The sequence below is a fragment of the Asterias amurensis genome, chromosome 11 (genome assembly GCF_032118995.1).
Source record: "Asterias amurensis chromosome 11, ASM3211899v1".
Lineage (NCBI taxonomy): Eukaryota > Metazoa > Echinodermata > Asteroidea > Forcipulatida > Asteriidae > Asterias > Asterias amurensis.
In genome coordinates, this window is record NC_092658.1 from 9,005,148 (window position 1) to 9,030,060 (window position 24,913).

At 38.6% G+C, this 24,913-nt stretch overlaps 1 protein-coding gene across 1 annotated transcript in view; it reads left to right on the forward strand.

Moving 5' to 3' along the window:
* The first annotated feature begins 396 nt into the window (after nucleotides 1-396).
* LOC139944328 (extracellular serine/threonine protein CG31145-like) overlaps nucleotides 397-24,913 on the forward strand; it is a 28,118-nt gene continuing 3,601 nt past the window's right edge. Inside the window, exons 1-7 of the mRNA XM_071941322.1 lie at nucleotides 397-2,113; nucleotides 17,879-18,003; nucleotides 18,949-19,027; nucleotides 19,938-20,030; nucleotides 22,137-22,249; nucleotides 22,766-22,946; nucleotides 23,573-23,685. Coding sequence (XP_071797423.1) covers nucleotides 1,545-2,113; nucleotides 17,879-18,003; nucleotides 18,949-19,027; nucleotides 19,938-20,030; nucleotides 22,137-22,249; nucleotides 22,766-22,946; nucleotides 23,573-23,685 — 1,273 coding nt within the window. The 5' untranslated portion in view covers nucleotides 397-1,544. The remainder of the gene's footprint in view (nucleotides 2,114-17,878; nucleotides 18,004-18,948; nucleotides 19,028-19,937; nucleotides 20,031-22,136; nucleotides 22,250-22,765; nucleotides 22,947-23,572; nucleotides 23,686-24,913) is intronic.

The following is a 24,913-nucleotide window of genomic DNA, read 5'->3' on the forward strand; positions in this document are numbered from 1 at the left end:
ATTAAGAACTCATTGTGATTTGAAAAAATCGTAACTGTAGTTATGTAGTTTTTGGGATGGGAAAAATCTAGAACTGAGTTCTTAGACCTTCGGTTAGGTTTAACAACCACTACACATCCCAAGAGAACTTACCACTGTATGATACACACGACACCTTTCGAAACCAAAATTACAACTGAATTATACTAGTGTTTGACGCGCTATTAGTACCCAGGTGAAATAAGCCTATGTTGGCTTGTGGAGCAATCCTTATTATAGTCAACAATCAATCAATGCTGATCGCATCACAACCTTTACGTCCTGCGAGTCTGAGCATAGAGCTATGAGACACCGAGACTGTTGGGGTCTCAGTGAGGGCAGTGTATTGCCACTAGCGGGATCGAAGAAGCTTGCACGTGCAGCCGTGCTCAGTTCTAAAATAACCGTCGCTCTGCACACACACAGCACCTTGACACGCAAACACACGTACAAACCCCGAGACATGCCTCTTGCGTCTTTATGAATTCGCTATGAATTATTACTACACTATTGTAATGAAAGATACATCAGGGGCAGGCAGTAGGTAGTAACGTGTGTGGTGACCGTCTATGACAGCTGGCTTTTGGGTCACCGTTGTTGTTACATGCTTCAGTAATCGAACAGTGTATTGCAATAGCGCGGTGCCCGTGTAGGGGGAACATTGTGGAAATGCATGTACCATCAAGTTCTATTATTACTCCAAAACTGTGTGTACATGCTAGATAGCTGTGTGCGCACAGATCACTGTCGACCGTCACTGACTACTAAAGGAAATATCTGATTTAGAATGGTGCAGTACAGACCGTCCATGAACAACCCCCATTTGGAATATCGCAGCAGCATACGGACTGCACCTACATGAAAACACACTTGAGATCTTCAACTCGACATGGATGGTGTATTGTTATCATCGATTGTTATCAGGAGAACAATAAGCGCTGCTCCCTCTGCACCTCTTCACGTTGTCAACATTGCCGAAGTGAACCAGTGATATATAATCGGTGACCGTGTGTTTGCTTGCTGAAGATAAAACCGCTGTGTATGGTGGTGTGACGTCGACTAAAGACCACTGCTGTCTATTACCATACAAATCACTGTTGGTTGGTCACCCCCAGTACTCATTGATTGGTACTGGGTCCTGCGTGTGATGATGATATTAACACGTTGAATGCTATGGGGTCTGGCAGCAAGAGAGATTGGATATTATACCAGTATCATCCAGAGCAGCGTGGTGATCACTTGATGGAGAAGTTCTTGCCGTAAAAACTCCCGTGAACAAATGCCTGCCTTGACACTTGAAAGCGAGATTGGAAACCATGTGCGTTGTCGTTCTGCGTGATACACACACACCCCTTAGCATTAGACTTAGGTGGAACAGCAACCCATGTGCACCCATCCCATGTTCTTCTGTGGAGAAGGAGTTTAAGTCTTCGGCTAGTGTATTATGACAACTGGAACGACAACCTCCAATGACTAAGAATTTGTAGGATTAAATTGTTGATAAGTGACGCGGCCGGTCAGTTAAAATGAAGCTCAAACAGAGGGCCCTTATGGCCATGGTTGGTACTAGCGTAGCTACAGCTGTTTTCATCATGGTCATGATACTAGACCTGAGCCCTGTTTCCATGTACCACCACGGTGCGCAAGCAGAGTCGCCCCAGGGTGGTCCGATCGGGGACTATCCCCCGAGGGGAAACGACCATCCTGCCGTACACCTACGGAGACAATTGGGTAAGAGTGCCTCACGCTCCGGGGTTGTCGTCATCAACTCGACGGTGGTGCGACACCCGCACGATTTGGACCCTCTATCAAACCCGGGCAATCCTATCGAGAGACATGAACACATTATACAAAGCAACTCAAGAAGTACCCGTGGACCACCACCCCAACAACCAGACAGCTCAAGACCAAAACGACCCGATGGGTTCCCAGATGAGGGCAATTTCTACAACTCTCACCATAAGTGGTTGAAGACACAACCGTCGAAACTGAAACAAAACACTGGGAAATACGAAAGACTTATGGCCATGCCTTCTACTAAAGTACCATCAGACGCGGATCCGCTATTACATATACAAGGGAAAAAATATGTTGGGTAAGCAGAGACATTCATTTGTTATTGAGGGAAAATGATAGAATGTGTAAAATTGAGGATAACTTTCCACCACTTTTTCACTCATTTTTACAAAAAGGGATATATCAATCAGGTAAATTAGATACTATATTATTTTATTTCGAATGAAAAAGTGGTGGCGCCATACGGAAACTTTTCCAAAAACTCATCTCAGATATTATTCCCCCGGTTTTTACGCAAATGTCATCAATTTCTTATGTTTTCCCCATATACAAGAAACCTTAACAAAACACAAAACACAAAACACTTAAATTTAAATCCATGTTAAAATAAACTGTTCCGTTTTGTTGAAGAATCCAGAACGCAATCTGGATTCTTATCTGTATTATTACAGCTACAATACGCTGACATTTATTTCGAAAAAAATGTCAGCGTATTGTAGCTGTAATACATATATCAATAGCTTTCTCCACTTTATGAGCAGTGAGTGAATGCATTTCACCCCCCTCGGGGGATTGGAAACGAGGGCTGTAGAAAATCTTGTAATAACGTCTTTATTTCCAAGTGCTCTGTATATTTAAAGTGCTCTACATTTTGAGTTCATGTTGTGTGTAGTACTGTAGCTACCGCTGTGACCTTGTTTTTAAACGGCTTGGGATAAGTCGTCTTGACAATGCGACCTTGGTATGTTTACTCATCCGTGTTGTTCTAATTCATCCTTGTTTATTTTGATCGCCGCAATTGAAATAAACACAAAACGTGCACAATATCCCTTACAAAAAAAAAAACCAAACAAAACCTGTTTCTCGTCGTTTAAACGAGACCAACTGACTTAATGGAAACTTCATAATGTTGGTTCTATTGTGCGTTTATTGAAAGCTAAAAGATGTGCATTGATATTTATTCTTTCAAAGATTAAGGGTGTATTATACTTTTAAGTGAAGTGGCGAACAATGCTTCAATGGTTTCTGGTAGAATGCACTTCAATATCGCGACGTTTCGTGACCCTGTGTGTATATATTATAGCCGATGCTTTTCGAACATCGCAGTGTGTGGCCAGCATCCTATTCATTTCTTAGTTTTGCGTCGCTGCCAATTTCTCATTGCAAGACATTCAGTGTGTATAATTTACTGTGAGTTCCCACCACAACAATCCATGCCAACAACTATCATCCACAAGACCTATCTGGAGGTCAAATCGTTTATTGAAGTTCCGTCTTTCATTATTAGCGAGTTGATGAGACCGCTATTCGCCGTGTGTAACCCCCTTCTCACCGTGCTGTGTGCCTAGTCATAATTACCCGCTCGTCACAGGCAGACGTCCACGCCGTATACTCCTAAATAATGCATGTATGAATTCGTGATCAAGCCACGAGGTTGTGGTGTGAAAATAATGGTAGGTAATAGTGTAGAGAGTCAATTCATTGCTTAGGCCACCTCAGAGCACTTTAGCCCTGTGCTGATGCTGGTCACGTACATTATTAAAGTCATAGACATTTACTTCTAGCCTTCCCCAAGCTAAACACAAATGGAGGTGTACCAAAAAAAATCATGTTGCAACTGGAACCGTTTCTCAAGTGTTGTTGTGACTCGGCGGCAACTTTTGACTCGCACAAATTCCCATTGATTGCTTTCCAAAATGAAACCATAACTGCTAAACAATGTGAACGGTAATTAAATTTATCATTATTATAGCTTACAGCAATGTTCACTTAGATTGAAGTCACATACATTTACTTTTAGTCCTCCCCAAGCTAAACCAAAAATGGAGGTGTACCTCAAAATATCATGGTGCAACTGAAACCCGATCATGCGTTGTTTGCGGCAACTTTTGACTCGCACAAATTCCAATGATTGCTTTCCATATAGAAACCCATTACTGTCAAACAATGTGAATGATAATGGTAATCAGAGGACTGCTACTTAACAGAGGCAATGAAGGTGATTGCCTCCCTGCCCTTTGGTCATTGCCTTGGTGCAATTGAAATGCTCCTGTAGAAATTTACAATTTCCTCATAGTGTGCCCTTTTATACCAAGGAGAAAGTGCCTTGGTGCCCGTGCCCTTTCAAAAACGAAGTATTGGCCTGTAGTATACAGCATACAAACAACACTTGTCTGTTCAAGAATGAAGCCATTCCCGTCGTCTATATTTCACTAAACTAAACACACAGCCTGTAGAAAAAAAAGGTCACAAATTCCGGTGATGATTCAGTGAAAGCTTATGGTAAACGGTTTGTTATTGGAAGGGATTTCTTTTTTGCACGTTCGCACCACCACTCCCTTGATGATTTGCACTGGATTAAACTTTATATCCAGCAAGCTTCTCCAGATTATACTTCGATGATTGCGAATGGTTTTGCAATTTACAGAAATGGTAATACATCATAAATAGACGCTGCAGTGTTTTTAAAATTTGCAAAAGCAAACCGAAACTTCACTTCTGTTCAAAAACCGAAAACTGAAGTACAGCCAATTATGCTTGCAAAACGATTTGCAACAGTTATGCTTTAAAAATTTAAGCAATATATTTTATAGCCCTCTGTTGTTTCAATGGAAATAAAAATTGTTTTGCAAAGAAAGTGTTTTTCAAAGAAAGTGTAGAAGTTTGATCACTAGCTACGACAAGGTATCCTGTCACTGAAAACTTTTACATCTACCTGTGTCATTAAGCAAGACACAGCAATGATGATCCGTATGGGACGTAAATCCTTTGATCCCGTGTGTCGTTTAACGTACGAAACTAACTGAAAGCGTTACTGGTAGTAACGTTTCTCAGATTGTTTATTCCAACGACGGACTACTCTTCATGCGCGGACATAACCGCTCCAGATATTTGTCGAATTCTGGACTTTCTGACTTTCTGCGTCACCAACGTAAAATGCTTAATTGGTTTTGTAATCCTGGCTACTTGTGTACGGTCACGACAATCTAAATCTCAGCAATGTAAATCCTCTTTTGTTTTAGATTAAATATTGCAATTTGGTTTATTTATTAATATGGGCAAGGATCGTTGTTTTCTATTCTAAAGAATAAAACTGCATAACGGGTATGGGTGTTACTGAATACGACTACGTCATTGGTACCTCATTTTGAGTGCAGAGTTCATCCCCAATTTCCTCCCCATCCCCTCCCCCTCCCTATCCCCTCCCCTCCCCTCCCCCATCCCGTCCCAGTCCACTCCCATCCCCTCCTATCCCCTCCATATCAATGTACCTTAGCTTAGAAGCAGCAACCGTATACATGAAGATCCCTGTTCTCTGATTTGATATAAAACAACAACCACCGAAAGACGGATCTAAAACTCCGGGTGTCTGACTTGAGCACCCCAAGGTTATCCAAATGACCTCAACATTTGTTGTAAAACCATCACCATTCATGACCCTATGATGAGGTCTGTGCTGTCATCATTTCCGGTTTGAATTTGCCGTAGTAAGTTATACACGATTGATGCACACTGGATAGCCTTCATGGCTAGTTACACTATATATACTACCTGTTGCGTACATTCAATATCGATGCTTAAAGTGCCGGAGCCATGTTTTTTATTTCGATTCGTGGTGTTTGCATGGAGGTACTTGATCTAGGTGTGTGAAAGTCACTCATTATTGTCAGTTTTATTTTGTACCTCCATTTTCTGACCATTTAATGTGACTTCATTGTTGGTGTACTCAAACACAATATGCCGTATTTTATGTAAATTGTGTAGACCTAAACTTAGTCGTGTGCACCTAATATATCCAACATATTTTCTGTACATATTGTTTGTAATTGAAATGTTTCGAACCGGTTGGTCAGACTTGCTGACAAATAAGGAAGGTTTTAAACTAAAAATTATTCACCCACATGTAATGACTTTGAATGTTTCATATAATGAGTCTATAATTGGCAATAGCACCAACACATGGGCCTACGCGAAATGTTGTTGATGTCTGATCACGAACTTCGTTCAGACAGTTCAGGTGCGAAACACATCAAAGAGGTGAAAGGTCAACAAACCACACTGATCATTTCTGTTGTATGTCCTTAATTTGACTCATCAAACCACACTCGTCATATCAGTAGGGGATTTATGGCAGTTTTGTAGTTCGCTCGAGATCAAGAGCAAAACTTCCGTGGGTGTTTGGTTTATCATGGACGGTCAGACATGTCCCTGCGACTCACTACACGGTATATAAACCAACTCGACCTATACCCTTTAGAATGTTAGCCGGATGTTACTCTCCCAGGACCCGGTCTAGTCGAGTAGAGAGTGTGACTCATGTTGACGTAAACCCGGTCCCACTTTTCCTTTTGGCAGTTGACATTGGATGATCTAGTTCAGAATAAATGCACAACTTGAAGGAATTTTGTTTTCAATACGGCTCAAAGGGGTTGGTTCAATATTTTGTTCGTGCTGATGACGTCACAATTTGTTTAATTTCATTTCATTTCATATCATTTATAAATTTCACGGTTAAAAACATTACAACTGCATTGCAAAAATCACTTCGTTGTAGAAGAAAGAAACCGCTGTGCCTCTGTCGGAAATTGCAGTACTCGGTTACATCACTCTATCAAAACAGTGACCAAACGATGACGTCATCGGTTCAGGGTTCTTTTGGCCTCAACAAGTTGTCTTCTAGTGCTCCTTCGATACGCTTTATAATACACCAAACTTCAATTGCCATAAGATCAAACGAACAAGCTCCTTTAAAAAAAGCACCGTATTAAGGACGATGTTTCCGGCAAACTATTGAGGATTGTTTTAAGTAAGCATAGGCCTTCTCATAAAACCCCTTAATATTATTCTGCAATCCCTTTATAAATATGGAATGTGTCTGACTGTCTCTGCCACCTGGATGACTGGAATGCGTGCTCTTACATTAAAACAAAAATGAAATATAAAAGTTTGATGTGTCATCCCTTTTTACCCTCTCGTATTTGCAAGCTAGAGGAATTCAAGTGAGGGTCCTTTGGAAATTAATTCAAAAATAAATACCATCAAATGTTGGTATGAAGCACTGCAGCTGTTGATAATGTGTACTCCATTTTGATAAACTAATCCCGATTCCCGAATATTGTTTTAGATAAAGGGATTTAAAAACATTTCAATCTGAGAACCGTTCCATGCAGAAAAAAAGGTTCTCGATTTGTGTATTCAAATTACGGATTATTCTCAACTGCTCCAGACTTTCAGGTTTATTTCAAATTATGCTACCACCTTAAAACAAAAACCCTTATTATGAGGACAAAATTGTCTTGCTCTTTTTAACGAAAAAACCCAACCCGAAATATCAAGTCTTCTTCAGAGCTATCAGTTCTACAGTTACATCAACGTATTTTGAAAGATGTATTCATTTCGCTGGTGCTCGGGTATGTCACTTTCTACCTTTGACTATGTGGTTAGCGTCTAATCTTGAACTTCATTGGTAATGCGTCATGTTCGGTGAAGCGTTTAGTGGTGACGTCTCTCTATTGTAAATCGTTGTACTGCTACTTCCGACGTGACATTTAAAGGCAGTGGACACTATTGGTAGTTACTCAAATTAATTGTTAGCATAAAAACTTACTTGGTAACGAGCAAATGAGAGCTGTTGATAGTTACACATGAAAAGCTACGTAGTTTTTGAAAGAGGTAATTCCTCACTCAAATAATAAAAGACTTCAGGCCTGAAGCCTTTTTTAATGCATCTGAAAGCACACAAATTGTGTTATCTTTCGTTATTCTCCTGTAGCTGCATTGACCAATATAATTATTGCATATGCTGGGATATACACCAAGTGAGCATACTGGACTTTGGCAATTTTACACCAAAGGTGTGCAGTGCCTTTAATGGGGAGATGCGCCCGGGTCATCATTAGAAGAGTCATATCATTTCCTTCCTGTGGCTTTAAACAAACACACCAAAATGAAACACGTAGAAAGAAAACAACGACGAGTAACGGTTCGTGTTTTGTCTTCAGTTAAGTAAGGTTCATTTGTGGTAATTTCGGTTTCGGAGAATAACGGAACTAATCGTTTAAACGTAAATATATTTCAGAATAATTGCCCTTTTTGTCACAAGGGACACGAAATGCAACCTAACTCGTATCACAACCTTGTGATTATGAACTTGCTAAAAGTACGGTCAATAGCTTAGAAAAGTTCACAATTTAAAACTTGGGACGTGTGGAAATGCACCGAGACATTTCGAAGGTTTGAAATCGATCATTTTTCGAAGCTGTACCATGCCTGTTATAGAAATTGGTAATAACACCCAAGGCTGTGGTGGGAGTTTAGGCAAATGTGGTGTCCCTGCCAATGTGGACTCCACAGTTCAAGTCAGTTGTTGAACTTGACTTAACATTTACATACAATCCAACGTTGAACTCTGATGTATTTTGCACTTCAAGGTCCCTATACGTTTTCTCACTGCGCCTGTATGTGTGAAAAGTGCACAAGTAGGCGCCTGATGAAGGATTGTGTGACATTTGAATAAAGAAATAACTCTTTTGAAGAATTTCATCGAAGACGGTACAACGCCGCAACCCCAATAAATGAACTAAACAAGTTGAGTAATGTCAAGTTGTTAAGACCCGTCCTATATAAGTTACGATCGAGTGCAATATTTGGAAACCACTTTTTCTTGGAAACGTAAGCAGTAGGTCTCGGGTGTTATTATGCTCTTACAACCCATTTACGTTTTTAAAATTCCTTTCACACGAGAGAGATTTAGCAAGGGTCCCTTGCGAAATTGTATAGCAAGGTGATAAAACTTTATAAAATGTACCTCGTGTAAATTTATGTTGGATAGCGTTCATGCCATATAGGTCCTTGTAAAAATCTGTCCAACATTGCTAAAAAGTTTACAGGTTCGTTTCTGGCAGTGGCTGCTGAATGCGCCACAGCACCTTGTAAACCTTTAGAAGGAGCTGCATAAGTGGGTCTCATAACTCACCTCTGCTTATCCTGTTGAAAAAAAAAAAACCTGAGCACTTTGGAACTCCCCTGGGGCGTGGCAAAAAACCGTATAAGAACCCATTGTATGTATTTTACAATTCGTATTGTTTTTATCAAAGTAGCACGGTTTATGGGTTTTTGGTTTGTTTTTGTTACACAATCACAGGTTTGATAGGTTTTCCTTTGAATATGAACAAAATGGCATAACCAACAAATGTGTTCCAACCCATCTCAAAGATAAAACGCGATGCGATGCGACGTTTCGTGACATCTTCCTTATTCATTTTACATAAAATTGAGTATACATTCAAAGCTTCAAATTATACACGATCGGTCTAATAAAAATACGATACACCCCGAGCGGAGGGGGCATTGCCACTGGGAACGCCGTCTTTTTAATCAAATTTGCCCGCAGACATCTGCCCGAATCCCCCGCCAAATGTCGATAGATCAATAACAAAATGTGCAAGAAAGAAAAACCGACGAAGGAATCGCTGGTTGGACACGTTCTGCGGAGCCGCGGCTTCTCCCGGGCGAAAACGACCGTTGTGAAAAATCGTAGAAGAGGTTGTCAAAAAAAACTAATGGTCCCATAGCGCCCGTGTGTATGGAAACGCAGCGCTGACAACAATGGTGGAAAGGTGATTTATTTTGTAGCGTGGTCCCCGTGCGGTCATTGAAGAGTATGGAACCAGAAAAATTGTTTAATTATGGCCGTGGCTATGAGGTATTTATGTAAATGCTACCAATATCATATATTAAGCATTGACATTTCTATAATGAGAAAACCTCCATTAAAAGTAAAAGTACATTTCACAGGTCATATATTATGGTGACATTTGCATTGACAGTTTGGTATATGCGTGAATCTTGCAGTATGTGTGTCTCAACTGTAGCCAGTTACTCATGCATCGCTTTGCCAAATGCAGATACTAACTTCTACGACCCTGCCATTTTAGATTTTGAAGTTGTGAGAACATTGTCTCTCTGTTAGACGACTGAGTGAGTGAAAAAAATTGAGGTAAAATGGTTACTTTAATCACAAATTAATGCAACATCTCTTTTATTATGAAAAAGGAGAGGCGGCAATATTTTGAATTCCAAACTTTCAAAAACTGATCTTAAATGAAGTGGTCACCTTAAGTATAACTTTCAAAGAGAAGTATTCTTACTTGATCTATCTCATCATATGCATAAAATAACAAACTTGTGAACATTTTGACTCATTAATTGCTCGCCAAAGTTACAATAAAACACACGAAGAAAAACAACCTTGTCGCACAAGTTGTGTGCTTTCAGATGCATTGAATTCGAGCTTGTTCAATTATTTAAATATTTTTGTGAAATTAACATTTTTCTCAAAAATTAAGTTACTTCAAAAGGAGCCGTTTCTTACAATGTTTGAGTAATTACCGATAGTGTCCATTGTCTTAACGTTATATACCTTAAAGGCAGTGGACACTATTGGTAATTGTCAAAATCCAGCTTTCTCACTTGGTGTATCTCAACATGTACATAAAATAACAAACCTGTGAAAATTTGAGCTCGATTGGTAGTTGGAGTTGCGAGATGAAAGAAAAAACACCCTTGTCACAGGAACTTGAGGTCTCGAAATCAAATTCGTGGACAATTACTTCTTTATCGAAAACTACATCACTTCAGAGGAAGCCGTTTCTCACAGGGTTTTATACTATCAACCTCTCCCTATTACTAGTTACCAATTAAAGTTTTATGCTAATAATTATTTTGAGTAATTACCAATAGTGTCCACTACCTTTAAATGCGACTTGTGTTACTGTAACCACGGAGGTAAAAAATACATGGTGTAACCATAGAACAAAGTGCTTATGTGGTGTAACACGCCATTCGTCTCCACAGAGAATGTTCAGTATATGCACCTGAGTATTGACACAACGGTAAAAGCATTATTTAGTGGGTCACAATTGACATTTAAGTGTGTTGACCAAACCAATTTGCACAAGTCGTTGAAAGCGGAATTAAACTCCATTCCGATGATGCCTTGTGTGGTACGGTGTGTTTAGCAATAGGAAGTGAAAACACGGTGTAGTGTAGGCGGTTCACCCAACTATACTTAACCTTGCAAACAACGAAAGCACAAATCTTCACTTCTGGTTTCTGAACGGCTTATTGTGGAGAAATTTATCCCAATTTGTTTGTTATTGAGCTATTATAGCTAAACAATTATATTTATTTTCATTTTATTTTTCGATTCATACATGTAGGCTATCACAGCCATGACATTCTTCTCATATGCCTAGACCTAGTTTGGCTGTTACTTCCGCGATGTATGCTTTCCCTTTGAACAAATCTCGACATTTGTGGTTAAATAGTCTGAAACGTGTATTAAAGCCCATGTCGTAGGCTTTTAATTTAGGTCAGCCCTTGGTTTGTTAAAATGTTTCTGCCCTTTTCAAGGTGCCGTTATCAAGGCTGGGTTTCCTTTGTAGCTAAATAGCTATTTTGAAGAAATGTTTGCTGTCAGCAACGTTAACACAAAAATCAAGCAGTTAACATTTGTTAAGAGCAAACTCAATTATCACTAATTCATGTACTTTTCCTCAAATGGACATGCGAAATCACACGCACATTCCAATGCACACATGGAGATTAATGGATTGAATTGTTAAAAAGGTCGAACAGGTTGAAAAAATGTCGTTCAACGAGTTCATTGTAAAATCGGTACGGGCATAAAATCAATATTGCACTAAAATAAACATTACTTATAACACTATTATGTCAACGCCACACGTGTATGACGTCACGTCACACTATCCCCTTCGCTATTGTTGTTTCTAAAAGTAGAACAATAGCAAAGGATTGTCATTGTTTAGGGTGAACAACATCTGTTTTGTGTTTCAACATGTGTTCATGCTGACCATTGTTATCAAGCCATACGGTATATTGAAACTACGCACTTAAAAATTATTTAATCAATTACTCTCTACACCCGTCATAAAATACACAATGAAGCGTAAGTGGTTTCCGATAGAGACAATCCTTTCCAAATAGGTTATCTAACAATTCGTCTGAAAAGAATTCCCGAAAACATTTCATTCAGCTTGATTTCTTAATGTTCAAGTAAAATGGTGGCATCTGTTGATCTTTTGTCAAGCATAGAGAGCAAGGTCTGTTCCTTTCTCTATGGTCGGATTTAGAAAGCTCTGTGTACAAAAATGTGAAACGTGGCATGACAATGTAATGGAGTCGCGTTTATCTTACTGCCACCATTTTGGTCACGTCTTGCTCTGCAACATTTATCATAAGTTAGCCTTATTGACGGTGGGGTTGCGATCAACGTTACAATTTCTTTCTCACAGCCGGGCCCAGTTCCATAGAGCTGCTAAGCACACAACTTGCTTAGCTAAAACAGGATTACCAACCAATTTTCAGTTTGTTGCATATTGCTTTTTGATCGTATTCAGCTGTTGTTTGCTTATCCTGAAATGATCACGTGGAAATTTGTTTGGTAATCCTGTTTTAATCAAGGAATACATTCCATGCTAAGCAAATGTTTGTGCTTAGCTGCTCTATGAAATTGGGCCCTGGTCTGTTTATGTTGTTTTTATACAGAGAAACTATCAAGATGTTTGAGCGTGAAACCATTATTTCTGCTTGTTCTCACCCATTCTCGCTTTTAAAAAGTCATTCCAACAGCTTATTCCTGCATCTCTTTGGAACTCCTTGCCTGGTGCAAGTTTCATTCCGTCCGTAATCCAGACTGTTTTAAAGACAAGGGTGTCTTTTCTTTCATTATTACCTCGCAATTTCGACGACCAATTGAGTTAAATTTTTCACAGGTTTGTCATTTTGTGCATACTGTTGAGATACACCAAGTGAGAAGACTGGACAATTACCAAAGGGGAATATTAATTCCTGCATTCAGCTCCTCTATTAAATAGTTGTTTTCATCTTAACTGTTTCCTTCTTGTAAAGTGCCCCCCCCCCTCCCCCGGGAAGTGGCTTTTACTTGTTTTGGGTGGAATTGCACAACAAAATCCAGTGTGGAACAAACGAACTGGCAAGATTGGAGTATTTTGCAGGTTAGCTTTGGTTACAATTTTATTGTAATTATACGAGTAATTAAAGTGCAGTTAACCCTTTCCTGACGTTTTTTTTTAATGAAAGGGCACTTTATCTTTTAGACTCTGATCGGCGCCTTTCTGGCATCGCTCCCAAAGAACACGTCGAAATGTTGGATTATAAACAGCTGAAAATTTCTCCACATTTAAATTTAGATCTATTGAAATAGTTCACGGTTTATATTCTCTATACGCTTCATCCAATGGCCTGAAATGGAAACCCGATTTTATTTTCTCAGGGAATGGACCCCATTCACATTTTTTCATTGCGTTTATTGAATGTTTTGTTATAAGGTTTGGATGAGAGGGAAAACCGAAATGAATAGCCGTACAGAGTTGTTTCCCCAAACCTCCGGTTATGTGTTCGTTCAAAAGGCCGCCTTTGAATCACGGAAGAAGAATGGATTTCGAAAACATCTGTGTCTCTGTCATGGTTTCGTGTGTTTAAAATAAAGTCGTCTCCAACAGTGTGGGGCTTTTACTTGTGGAAATTGAAACTGACTACGTGTTTCGATCCGGATCCGGAATAATGCATCAATCTACAAGGGATTGGTTTAGCCGGGTTCTTTCTCTACGGTTTAGCCGCGGCTGTATATACAGTATTGAATTGTGGTTTCTTCTTCTTTGGTCAGCCGTGGCTGTAAATACAATTTAGGTGGACGCGTTTGTTGTATCGATCAGGGAGGGAAGACTTGCATATAAGTTTTGTTTTTTTAACTGCACGTTCTTCTTTCGGTGAAGTTTACGTCACCCGAGATGCCAGTGATCTTCGCTTCCGTAACCAAATATATATTTCCACTTTGTTTTATTTCCATATTTTTTAAGACCATCTTTACGTTGTGCTGCTGAACGTGGGTGGGAAGCTTTTTGCTTGCGTAAGTTTTTCTTCAATATGATACGCATTCTACATATTATACACAAAACAAAAGTTAGGCAGAACTCAATCGGAGAGTTAGATCTATATACATTAACAGCCGGATACTAATGACCATGCAACTCCATTTCTTCTAAACACTCCTTCGAAATTGCACTGTTAATTCATTTTGAGATAACCCAAACAATAAACTTTTTTGTATAATGTTGATTTTTGTAAAATCCCATTTGTACATACACACTCATAGGACAACAGTGAATCGTGTTTGTATTAGTCTTTCTTTGTTCTCCTGAAAAAGGTGTACGATCGGGGAGGGGGCGGCAGAAATGCTTGTCATTGTCAAAGGAAAAGAGTAGTGTGTGTGTACGGATGGCAATTTTTGTTTCATCAACACTACGAAATTGCCTCTGTCGTACTGCTTTTCAATGGGGAATTTTTTTTCAAAGCAGACAGCAGACAGTCGTAGCCAAATGCTTTTACTTTAATCAGCTGTAGTCTTGTTTATACGTCCACCCAGCTGTACTCCCTAATTGTGTACTGGTCAAGGTACCAGACCAGTTGCTGTATTGATCTCTTCAGCTCGCCACAACCAATAGTTGGGCTCTGAGATGTACGCTTCATTACACCACAGCTTATTGCAGACGTAGTTCTAAATGTATAGTGATGCTTAATGCATCTACACAATGCACGGCAGACTTGGCAATTACTGTTACAAAAGATGAATGGTTGATAATAACAACGCATCCATCACAATGGCAACAGAGTGTTGTCATGGTAACGCAATCTTTACAATATAATCTTTATGATACCGTTGGAAGATAATAAGTTTGGGATTCTACCGGAACGACGTTTTCGTTTAGTATAGGATTACTTCAATATAAAGCTCCCGGTTTCGAGAGAGATGCTGACATCCCTCGATCGCTCCAATGCGTTAACTCGTTGTTTTGCTTTTTCTTGTTTCTTTTTAATTAACATTCTTAATGGTATCGTTGGTTGATTGTAAGTGTTTTGACTGTTTATAATTACTTGCTTGTGACAAATGTTGTGTTTGTCCTTTAAACTACTTTTTAAAGACATTTTATTCATGGGTTCTCTGTAAAAGTCTCTGTTAAATCAATCTATCGGCTGCCATACATTAATGCTTTTGTTGTTGTATGACATAAATCAATAAATATAAACAATATTCCAAAGAACAATGATTATTGACTGATGGACGTTGCACTCTGCAAGGACATTGCAAAGTAACGATCAAGCTACTCCATTTACAGAGAACCCAAAGATAACGGTTTGTGGTTCCGCACACAAAAACATTTTTGACAAGTAAACAAGACTTTAGGCCTTTGATAATGTGGTATATAAATCGTGCATTGTTTCATCGTCTGAACCACGCTCCTGCGTGACCGTTTCCAACAAAACATATATATACACTGTCTCATTTTCATTGTCTGTTCTTTGAAGGAAACTAACGGATTTGGCCTCCGAGACCTGTGACAAATTGAAGCAATTTGTGAAATTGAAGCAATTTGTGAAATTGGTTCAGGTGTTCACTCAACATTGCACACACTGATACCTATACAACGACTCATTGTCCGTCAACATGGTCGCAAGGTTGTTTTAATCAAACTGCCAACAACATTTCCGAGGAACTTGAGTATTATTGGCAGTTTTAATAAAGAAATGTGTCACCTTCTCACGTCATCTTTACTTTCAGTATTTCTTTCACATCTTCAACAAAAACAAAAATTTGACGAGCCAGACTGCTCGTGAGTGCAGTATGTGACAACGTTCAGTGATACCATTTTTCGCAAGAGACAAGACAAGTCGACCTTTTGACTAGATCGCTTCAAAAAGATTAACCCCGCACTTCCCTTATTTGTGGTTAATGTATTGACATTTCGGTTCAAGTTTTAGCAGAATGTCATGTCCCCCCCCCCCCCCAAAAAAAAAAAAAAAAAAAAATAGTTAAATACACACAGCTCTGTGCTGCAGTCGCTGTTTGGACATTTCTTTGTTCTGTACACTTCAGGAAAATCCTATTCTTCAACATTGTAAAAGTCACTGTGTGGACGTAAGTCCACATAGCGTCTCAACTCCATACATTATGTGGTGTTTTTTTGTTCCAAGATCCACACTTCGCATGTAGCGTTAAAACGCACACACAAAAAACACCGTGATTTTTTTGTTAGGGGGGGGGGGGGGGGGTACCTATTAATTACGGGGCACCGTAAGTGCCATCAGGCATTTTGTAAAGATGATTCGTTGATTATTTGCCACGATACTAATATAGCGTGACCTCACCAGGAATATGTGTCGCCAGAGGCGGGAGAAACTGTCTCTTGCTGCTTCACTTTAATACTGTGTACCACATTGGGTGAATAAATGTATTTTCTGTTTTGAATAATAAAATGCTATGAAGTTTCTCTAAGATAATCAAGAAATTCCTACAAATTAAATATCTTTACACACGTCGGCTGAATTGGAAAATCCATGAATACAAATGAGTCACCAAACTGACATAAATAGCTAAGGAACACTGGCAATTTCAATTTAGTTTTATTGATCTCCTTTAAATATATCTAAAATTTTCGTTTGATTGGCGATGACTGACGGTCGTCCATGATGTTATTGCGGTCGCATTCATGCATTTAACAAATATATTTTGTGGGTACTTTGTCACAACAACACCATCTGTTGTATAGGTCATTGTTTTAATAACTCCGTGTATTTATTGTGAAAGAGGCTGATTAAAAGCACTGGACACTATTGGTAATTAGGCTCAAAATTGTTGTCATAAAAACTTACTTGGTTTTACGAGCAATGAAGAGCATGACTTCAGACCTGAAGCCCGTTTATTGGGCATCTGCAGGTACACATCTTTGCAACAAGGCCGTTTTTCTTTCATTATTCTCTTGCAATTTCCATGACCAACATTGAGTCCAAATGTTCACAGTTTTGTTATTGTATGCATACGTTGGGATATACCAAGTGAGAATACTTGTCCAGGGGTGGGTTTCACAAAGAGTTAGGACAAGTCTTATCTCGAGTTAGGACCAGTTACTCGTCCTAACTTGGGACTATCCATGCAATTTGTATATCTCCTAGGACTAGTCCTAAGTTAGAACTAGTCCTAACACTTTGTGAAATCGACCCCAGTGCCTTTAATAACATTTGAATAACACATTTTAACTCGGTTTATAGTCTGCTACTCATAACCTCACTCTGTAAGAATCTTGTACGCCCTCCTCATGTTAGCGAAACTTTCCAGGCAATTGAATCGCCGTTATAATCATAAGCTCCTTCAATAACATGAAGACATTCTCAGCGGTTGATGTTTATCACATTATACGCTGAACACTTCAATACAAATCCGATCGAGTGTGTGCGATAAACTGATCGCTTCTGTTGCGACTTGACCAACAGAGGTCGCTCTTCATGAAATGTGGCTCTCGATGGTAAGGATGGTAACTGATCAGCGCGGGGTAGTTTGAAAAGTGACTACTACAATACGAGAGGACGCTTCCTATATTTGATTCTTGTAGCTGTTTTAGCCCGGGACACGAATCAAATAAATGAACTGTTTTTATTTATGAAAAATTTACACTCTAAGTGGGGGGGGGGGGTGGCTTGTAATCCTAAGAATTTTAGAAAGGGACCAGTACATTTTAAGATTTAAAAATAAATCCTATAAGCATTTCAAATTCAAATCTAAAAGATTTTAATTTTAAATCTAAAAATGGATTGGTCCTTAACTACAATCCTGTTTTAATTACTCCCATTTAGAGAGATAAACCTTGTTTTGGAAATCGAACCTTGTTGTCGATTTAGGATTTGGGACAATTGTTTATTCATCTCTTTGTTTATGAATCTTTGTTTTACTTTTTTTTCTCAACAGAGCGCACGATCTGAAAATTTGGGAGGCATTCCAGCATAAAATCAACAGATACGAAGTTTACTCCAATTTTTCGGAGGTCGATGAACTTTTAGACTACATCGTGACGGAAGCAATATACGGAGTTGGTAAGAATTGGCTTATCTGTCAGCTTGTTTCTCTCTAGAATGGTTTTAGCCCAACTGTTTATGGGCACTGGACACCATTAGTAATTACTCAAAAGAAAGCAATGGAGAGCTGTTGATAGTATAAAACATTGTGAGAAACTGCTCCCGCTGAAGATACGTAGTTTGAGAAAGAGGTTAATTCTCCCTCAAATATTAAAAGACTTCAGACATAGAAAAGCCTATTTTAGGAAGATCTGAAATCACACAAATTTGTGCAACAAGGTTGTGTTTTCTTGTATTATTCTCTTGCAACTTCCTTGACCAATTAAGTCAAAATTTTCACAGATTTGTTATTTTATGCATGTTGGGGTACACAAATTGAGAATATTGGTCTTTGACATATTACCAAAGGTGTCCGGTGTCTTTAACTCTATAACAACAATCCAACTGCTGGTTTTGTTAGACTGCACTGTGAGTTTCCTTGGCGTGAGATCAGATACCACCATAATCCAACAGTGTCCAGCAGTTTAGGTGTTGCATTTTGCTAGAGTGAAGAATCCTTTGAATTGACTGTTGTAAAAATAGGGCTCGTGAAAAAACACATTGAGAACACATTATTTTCGTAAAGGTTAGATGCATTATAGTTGTTTCGATACGGGAAACAAAATCATATCAGCTCTTCTATGTTCCAATGAACACACCACAGTGAACCTCTGAAATGTTGTTATACAATACAATACAATACAAAAAAGTTATCAACTATAAGACAAGATTGTAAACCTTCAGACTGGGTTTTGTGCCCGGTCATAAAATGTTTGTGTCATTGATGCAGATTTGAAATCGAATTTAAATGTTCTCATCAGCATAAAATAATAAATGCCGTTTATACTGTATCACAACAGTGTGTTATCACATGAGTATTTTTTAAAACATGTTCTTTTTATGTGTTTTTCTTTCGTGTATTAGATGAGAAATCTGGAGGTACCCAAGTGAAACTTATTATTACATATGATGACGGAGGTCATTCACTCTTCAAGCCTTGGAGGTAAGTGTTCCTTAAAGACAATGGACACTATTGCTAATTGTCATAGACTAGTCTTCTCACTTGGTGTATCTCAACATAATTATGCATAAAATAACAAACCTGTGAAAATTTGAGCTCACGTCGAAGTTGCGAGATAATAATGGAAGAAAACACCCTTGTTAAACAAAGTTGTGTGCTTTCAGATGCTTGATTTCAGGACCTCAAAATCTAATTCTGAGGTCTCGAAATCAAATTCAAATATTTTAGTGGAAAATTACTTCTTCCTCGAAAACTACGTTCCTTCAGAGGGAGCCTTTTCTCACAATGTGTTATACTATCAACAGCTCTTCATTGCTTGTTACCAAATAACTTTTCATGCAAACAAGTATTTTGAGTAATGACAAGTAGTGTCCATAGCCTTTAAGCTCCCCTTGCTGTCACTGCTATTAGGTACATATTTGCCCCTAACAAAAGAGTATTACTGTTTACAATAAAGTCATAGCACATGTTACTTATTTTACTGTTTTCTCTAAATTGCAAAGCCCTGCGATAGTCAAAGTCCTTAATATCCTAGAATGGGATATTCCACATCTATACAGGGGGTATCAGTTTCTTAAGTTGTGTATTAAAAAACACTCACTCGTATACTTTGTACATACAATTTTACAGACATACAGATTTACCCTTATCTGCACCATCTAATAAAGTGGAGCCATCTGTCTTGCTGACAGCATGTGATACCTTATGTGGTTTCCAATTAAACCCTCTCCCTTCAACTCAAACTTTTTTTGCTTCTTGGGGCCCAGTGTCTAGTGCAAACTTTCCAGCATTTTGTTGTTTCCTGGGTTACTCCTTCGCTTACGATAATCTACATAATTATAAGCACAGTGGCCACAATAATTGTATATATTGTTTCTCTTGTGAATGGCAGGGTACCACGAGAATATGAAACATTACCGAATCATTTCTACTTCTCGGATATCGAGCGCCACAACGCTGAAATAGCAGCATTTCACCTTGATAGGTAAGCACTGCGGTACCACAGACCGAGAAGGTATAATAGAGATATCATTATTATGCAGAGCAGGTATTAGTAGATCAGAGAAACGTATCCACCATTTTGTATTATTCCCTGTGTACCAGGGGTTCGTTTTGGCGGTCGTAACCAATACCTGTTTCGGTCGAGATTGCCAATTGGTCAATCACTGGCCATTGACCGAAACAGTTAAATGGTTCTATACTATTTTTTCTCTGTATCCTCGATTTCTTAACACCTTTGACCTTTTCAAAACTACGAAGTCTGCTCCGGCTTAGGCTCCGTCTGCCTGGTGGAATTACAGGCCACGAAAGCACACGTTTTCAAAATACACGACGGACCCTCAGCCTGGGTCATAAGCCGAAACCGTGGTTTCGAAAAGGCTCATCGGTTCGATCAGGGAACGGTGCTGCAACATTGTATGGTTTCAGAATACACCATTCAGTGCTTCCCCTCTTCCCTCTTGACACAAGTTTAACTCATTTGAATGTGTATATTCATGTCATTTTTATTGCATATACTATACTCAGGTGAGGTTTGCGGCAGCACCATGTGTATATATTTTGAGCAGTGGTGCTTCTGAGAAAAACCGGTGGTTGAAACCTCAACGTTTCGATCAGTATGTGCTCTGATCGTCATTAGGAACAATCACTACATAAAAGAAATTTACACATGGTGCCACCGCAGACCTCACCATAGACCTTTTCGCAAACACTGGGGCGCGCGGGTAAAGCTTGGAATTAGGTGCATTGTGGTCTAGCTGGTATCCAAATTTTATCCATATCTATCCCACAATGCACCTCATTCAACATTGGTATTTGCAAGGTAAGGTCTATGCAAAGTTTCAAATCCTACATTAAACTATTTTCCTCTAAAATTAATTGTTAACGTGCCATACCTATGCATTGATGTTTTGTGACAGTGTTCTTCCGTTTTGACTATTGACATGTACTATTTTTTGTACATTATGGAATGTTGATCAATATACAGTGAACTTTATTTGACTTCTATCAGAGAGTAGATTCGGTTGCATTGATAGGCGACCAACAAACTTTTGTTTCGGTCTATTTTTTGTACATTATGGAATGTTGATCAATATACAGTGAACTTTATTTGACTTCTATCAGAGAGTAGATTCGGTTGCGTTGATAGGCGACCAACAAACTTTTGTTTCGGTCAGTTATATGGATGTTATCAATTAAAGTAACTTATATATATATATTCCTTTATTTGTTTGAAGAGTAAACAACGGCCTATAAGTGCACCACTATGGTATCGACCTTTTGTAACTTAACTTCCTTCAATCACCCTGTTTATTTTTGTCTCCTTTCTTTGCTGCCAGGCTTAAAGTTAACAAAAGAAGTCAATGAAACGATTCTAATATTAGTCGAGACCATTAAGGCGAGGAACAGTCAAACAAATAGCTGAATAGACTTGTGGACACGAAAGCTGAAGTATTCTGTAGTTTAAAGGGAAGGTACACGTTTGGTAATTGTCAAAGACCAGTCTTTTTACTTGGTGTATCCCAACATAAGCATGAAATAACAAGCCTGTGAAAATTTGGGCTCAGTTGGTCATCGAAGTTGCGAGAAAATGATGAAAGAAAGAAACACCCTTGTGTGCTTTCAGATAAGAACAAAATACTTCTAGCTAGAAGTATTTTATTATTTTAGTGAGAAATTACCCCTTTCTCTAAAATTACGTTACTCCAGAGGGAGTCGTTTCCCTCAATGGTTATACTATCAACAGCTCTCCATTGCTCGTTACCAAGTCAGTTTTTAAGTTAATATTTGTTATGAGTAATTACCAAACGTGTACCTTCCCTTTAATAACACCCAACTCTATAGTTAGCAAACTAGAATTACAAAATACAAAGTTAGAATTGCAAAATGTACGATTTGCATATATAATTATTTCTATTTAGTAAGCCTTTGTGTAAATAATCCGTCATTAACCCAAGTTTGTTTTTGGAACCCAAACTCACTTTGTTGCTCTAAAGAAAAGATAAACGTCTAATGTGTAAATATAAACCGCGTAAAATTAATCCCCTATCGTCTTTGAATGACCTTTGATATTTGTAATGTTTTCCTACAGAGTTTTAGATTTTCGGCGGGCGCCACCTGTTGCTGGTCGCTGGTTCAATTTGACATCAGATATCTACGATTTGGCCGATTCGGGACTCCGTAAAACTTTTTTTCGTTCACCTGGTAGGTTTCGAAATAACTCGGTATAATTAATTTTCCCCTCAAATTATAACCTTTGATTTATTAATTTTGATCAGTAAAACATCCCCTGACCGTTATGCCATGAAACAGTTTGCTCACACAAGCACTTTGCTGATTGGTTGTTGAGATTCTGCTTATTATAAACGTCATTGTATCTCTCAACCAATGAGACAACGTAACCGATTGCATAAATAAAGGACGGTCGTTTTTATGTTTAGCACAATGGACAAGTTCATTACTTTTATACTTTAATTTTAGATTCCAAGAAATCAGGAGAACAATTGGTATCTTTAGAATTCACTGATACCTTGGTAGTGTTTTTGCAAGTTATTATTATTGGATGGAAAAAAAACATCAAGAGTGCCATCAGCAGCTTCCGTTGAACAAAAAGGAATCCGGCACGAGTTTCAGTTGTAGTATCACAATATTGTGTAAATACTTCAGAATAAAATTGAAAGGTTTCAAACTAATCTAGTTTCTGTCCGGCTTCATTTCCAGCTAATAATATTTGTTTCGTGGGTCATTGTTCCTACTATTGCGAAACTGAGACGGCTGTTTGCGGTCAGCCAGATATGATCGAGGGCTCCATAGCTGCCTACCTGCCTTCATTCAAGTCAGCGCCTCGTAAAACGTGGCGGCATCCATGGCGAAGATCATATAGTAAACATAGAACAGCCGTGTAAGTTTAGTTAACGAAACATCAATGAGCTTTTTGAGATATGGTGGCCACTATAGGAGGGCATTGCGTGGTTTGGACGTATACAGACAGATTTACCCGAACTGTTATAGTTTTGGGTCCACCATATCTCAAATGGCTTATAGTTTAAATATGCAAAACATCTTTAAGGTTGAGGCAGTAGAAATCTGAAAAACGGTTATATAGGGGAACAAGTTTGAAGGGGTGAGGCATTTAGCTTGAGGCACTTCTTGAGGCGTTTTTTCGCTTACTATTTGCTTAATATTGAAAAATCGTTTGCTAACTTTTCTTAAGATTTGGTGGGCTTAAGTTTATTGAAGTATTCCTTCGATTAGCCTCAAGTAAAATATGATTAACTTCCAGCTTAAAGTGGTAATTTAACAAGAATGACAAGACTCATTTTTAAAAACCCTTTACTCAAAGCACAAGTCCTCCTCACATTCAATTACGTAACGCCTATATACCTGCCTTGCCATGCGGCTATGCCGTGTACACGAGTTAGCCAGCATGCCATATGTTCAATCTACCATTATCAATTTTTACATACAAAATAAAAACATCTGTGCGTTTGACTGAATTTCAATTTGATATTGATGTATGGTTTGCAGATGGGAGCAGGATCCGGCATACTGTGAGCGGGTTGTCATGAATAAACACCCGTACAAAACCGGCCGGAGACTACTCGACCTTATGGACATGTGCGTCTTTGACTTTTTAATAGGTACGTTGATTTTAGTGCTGAAAATGAAATCAAGGATATTCGAAGACAGGCATTCGTTAAATTTAATCTCACTGAGTAAAGAAGTACTAGTGCACATTTTAAAGATGGAAGTTTCTGTCTGACATAACTGCCAGAGGAGAAGCTAAAATTGATTAAAGACTAAAGAATTCACACTCGAATGCAGTAATTTAAATAATTGAATGTGTAAGAATTGTTTGCAATCCAAAAACAGTTTCAAATTGTTTATACTTAACCACCCAACTTGACGAAATGTTCACAGGGAGGTGTGGTTTGTGTATTGAAAACGAAATAATAAAAAGGAATTTACGTTTCCCAAACACAAATTATCGGTCAATCCCTTTAAGGAACATCTGATGTCGTACAGTGAGGCATCATTATCGCTGGCGGTCTGCTTCTAATGGTTGTTTTAAATGGATATGAAAGAAGTGATTGCAAACTAATTGAATAAATATTCAGAACCTTGGAATCGGTTTTATGCTTGATTGAATCGTGGCGCTGTTGAGAATAAGGTTGAGTTTACCAGAACATCAACTAACAAGTCTAGAAGTAAGAGCAGCTGCTAAACTAACTGACCACTTGCTTTGGCTGATCATTTGTTTCTGTTGAGAGGAATTTTGTGTGTGCAAAGCAAACGTGATTACATCGTAACGAAATCTGGGCCCCAGTCTGCTGGCTCCTATTATCGTGGGATGTTGTCTGTGAATTCCCGCCAAATTGTTTTATCTGCAAATGTGACCCTCTAGTAAAGATAGAGGCTTCGGCGGTTTGTTCTCTTTTTATAGAATGACCTTTTATTTCTGAAGATGAAGAAATAACATGTGGTGAGGTCTCTGTTGAACTGCATATAGTTAACTTATGACGTTTAAAGAGCAATGTCAAAAGGGGGCGCTTCTCTCTTGATTTAATAATAATATTGAACACTTTAGGCCTATACAGGTTAAGGAAATGTTATCATTATAAATAAAAGATAAATAGTATAAGCTGTTACAAACTTCTTAGTACCAACCAAAAAGACCCATGGTATTTATGCAAAAGAAATACTTAGTTGGCTGACGTTTAGAATGTATTGCAACTAACGGTGGTGACGCATTCTATGACGGTCGAGCTGTCACACATTGCGTGTTGTAAACGCACTTCTGCCTCTAGTCTAGTTCCCGCAGAGGGACGGTTCAATTAATTATTTTGACATAAGATGAAATGAAAAATA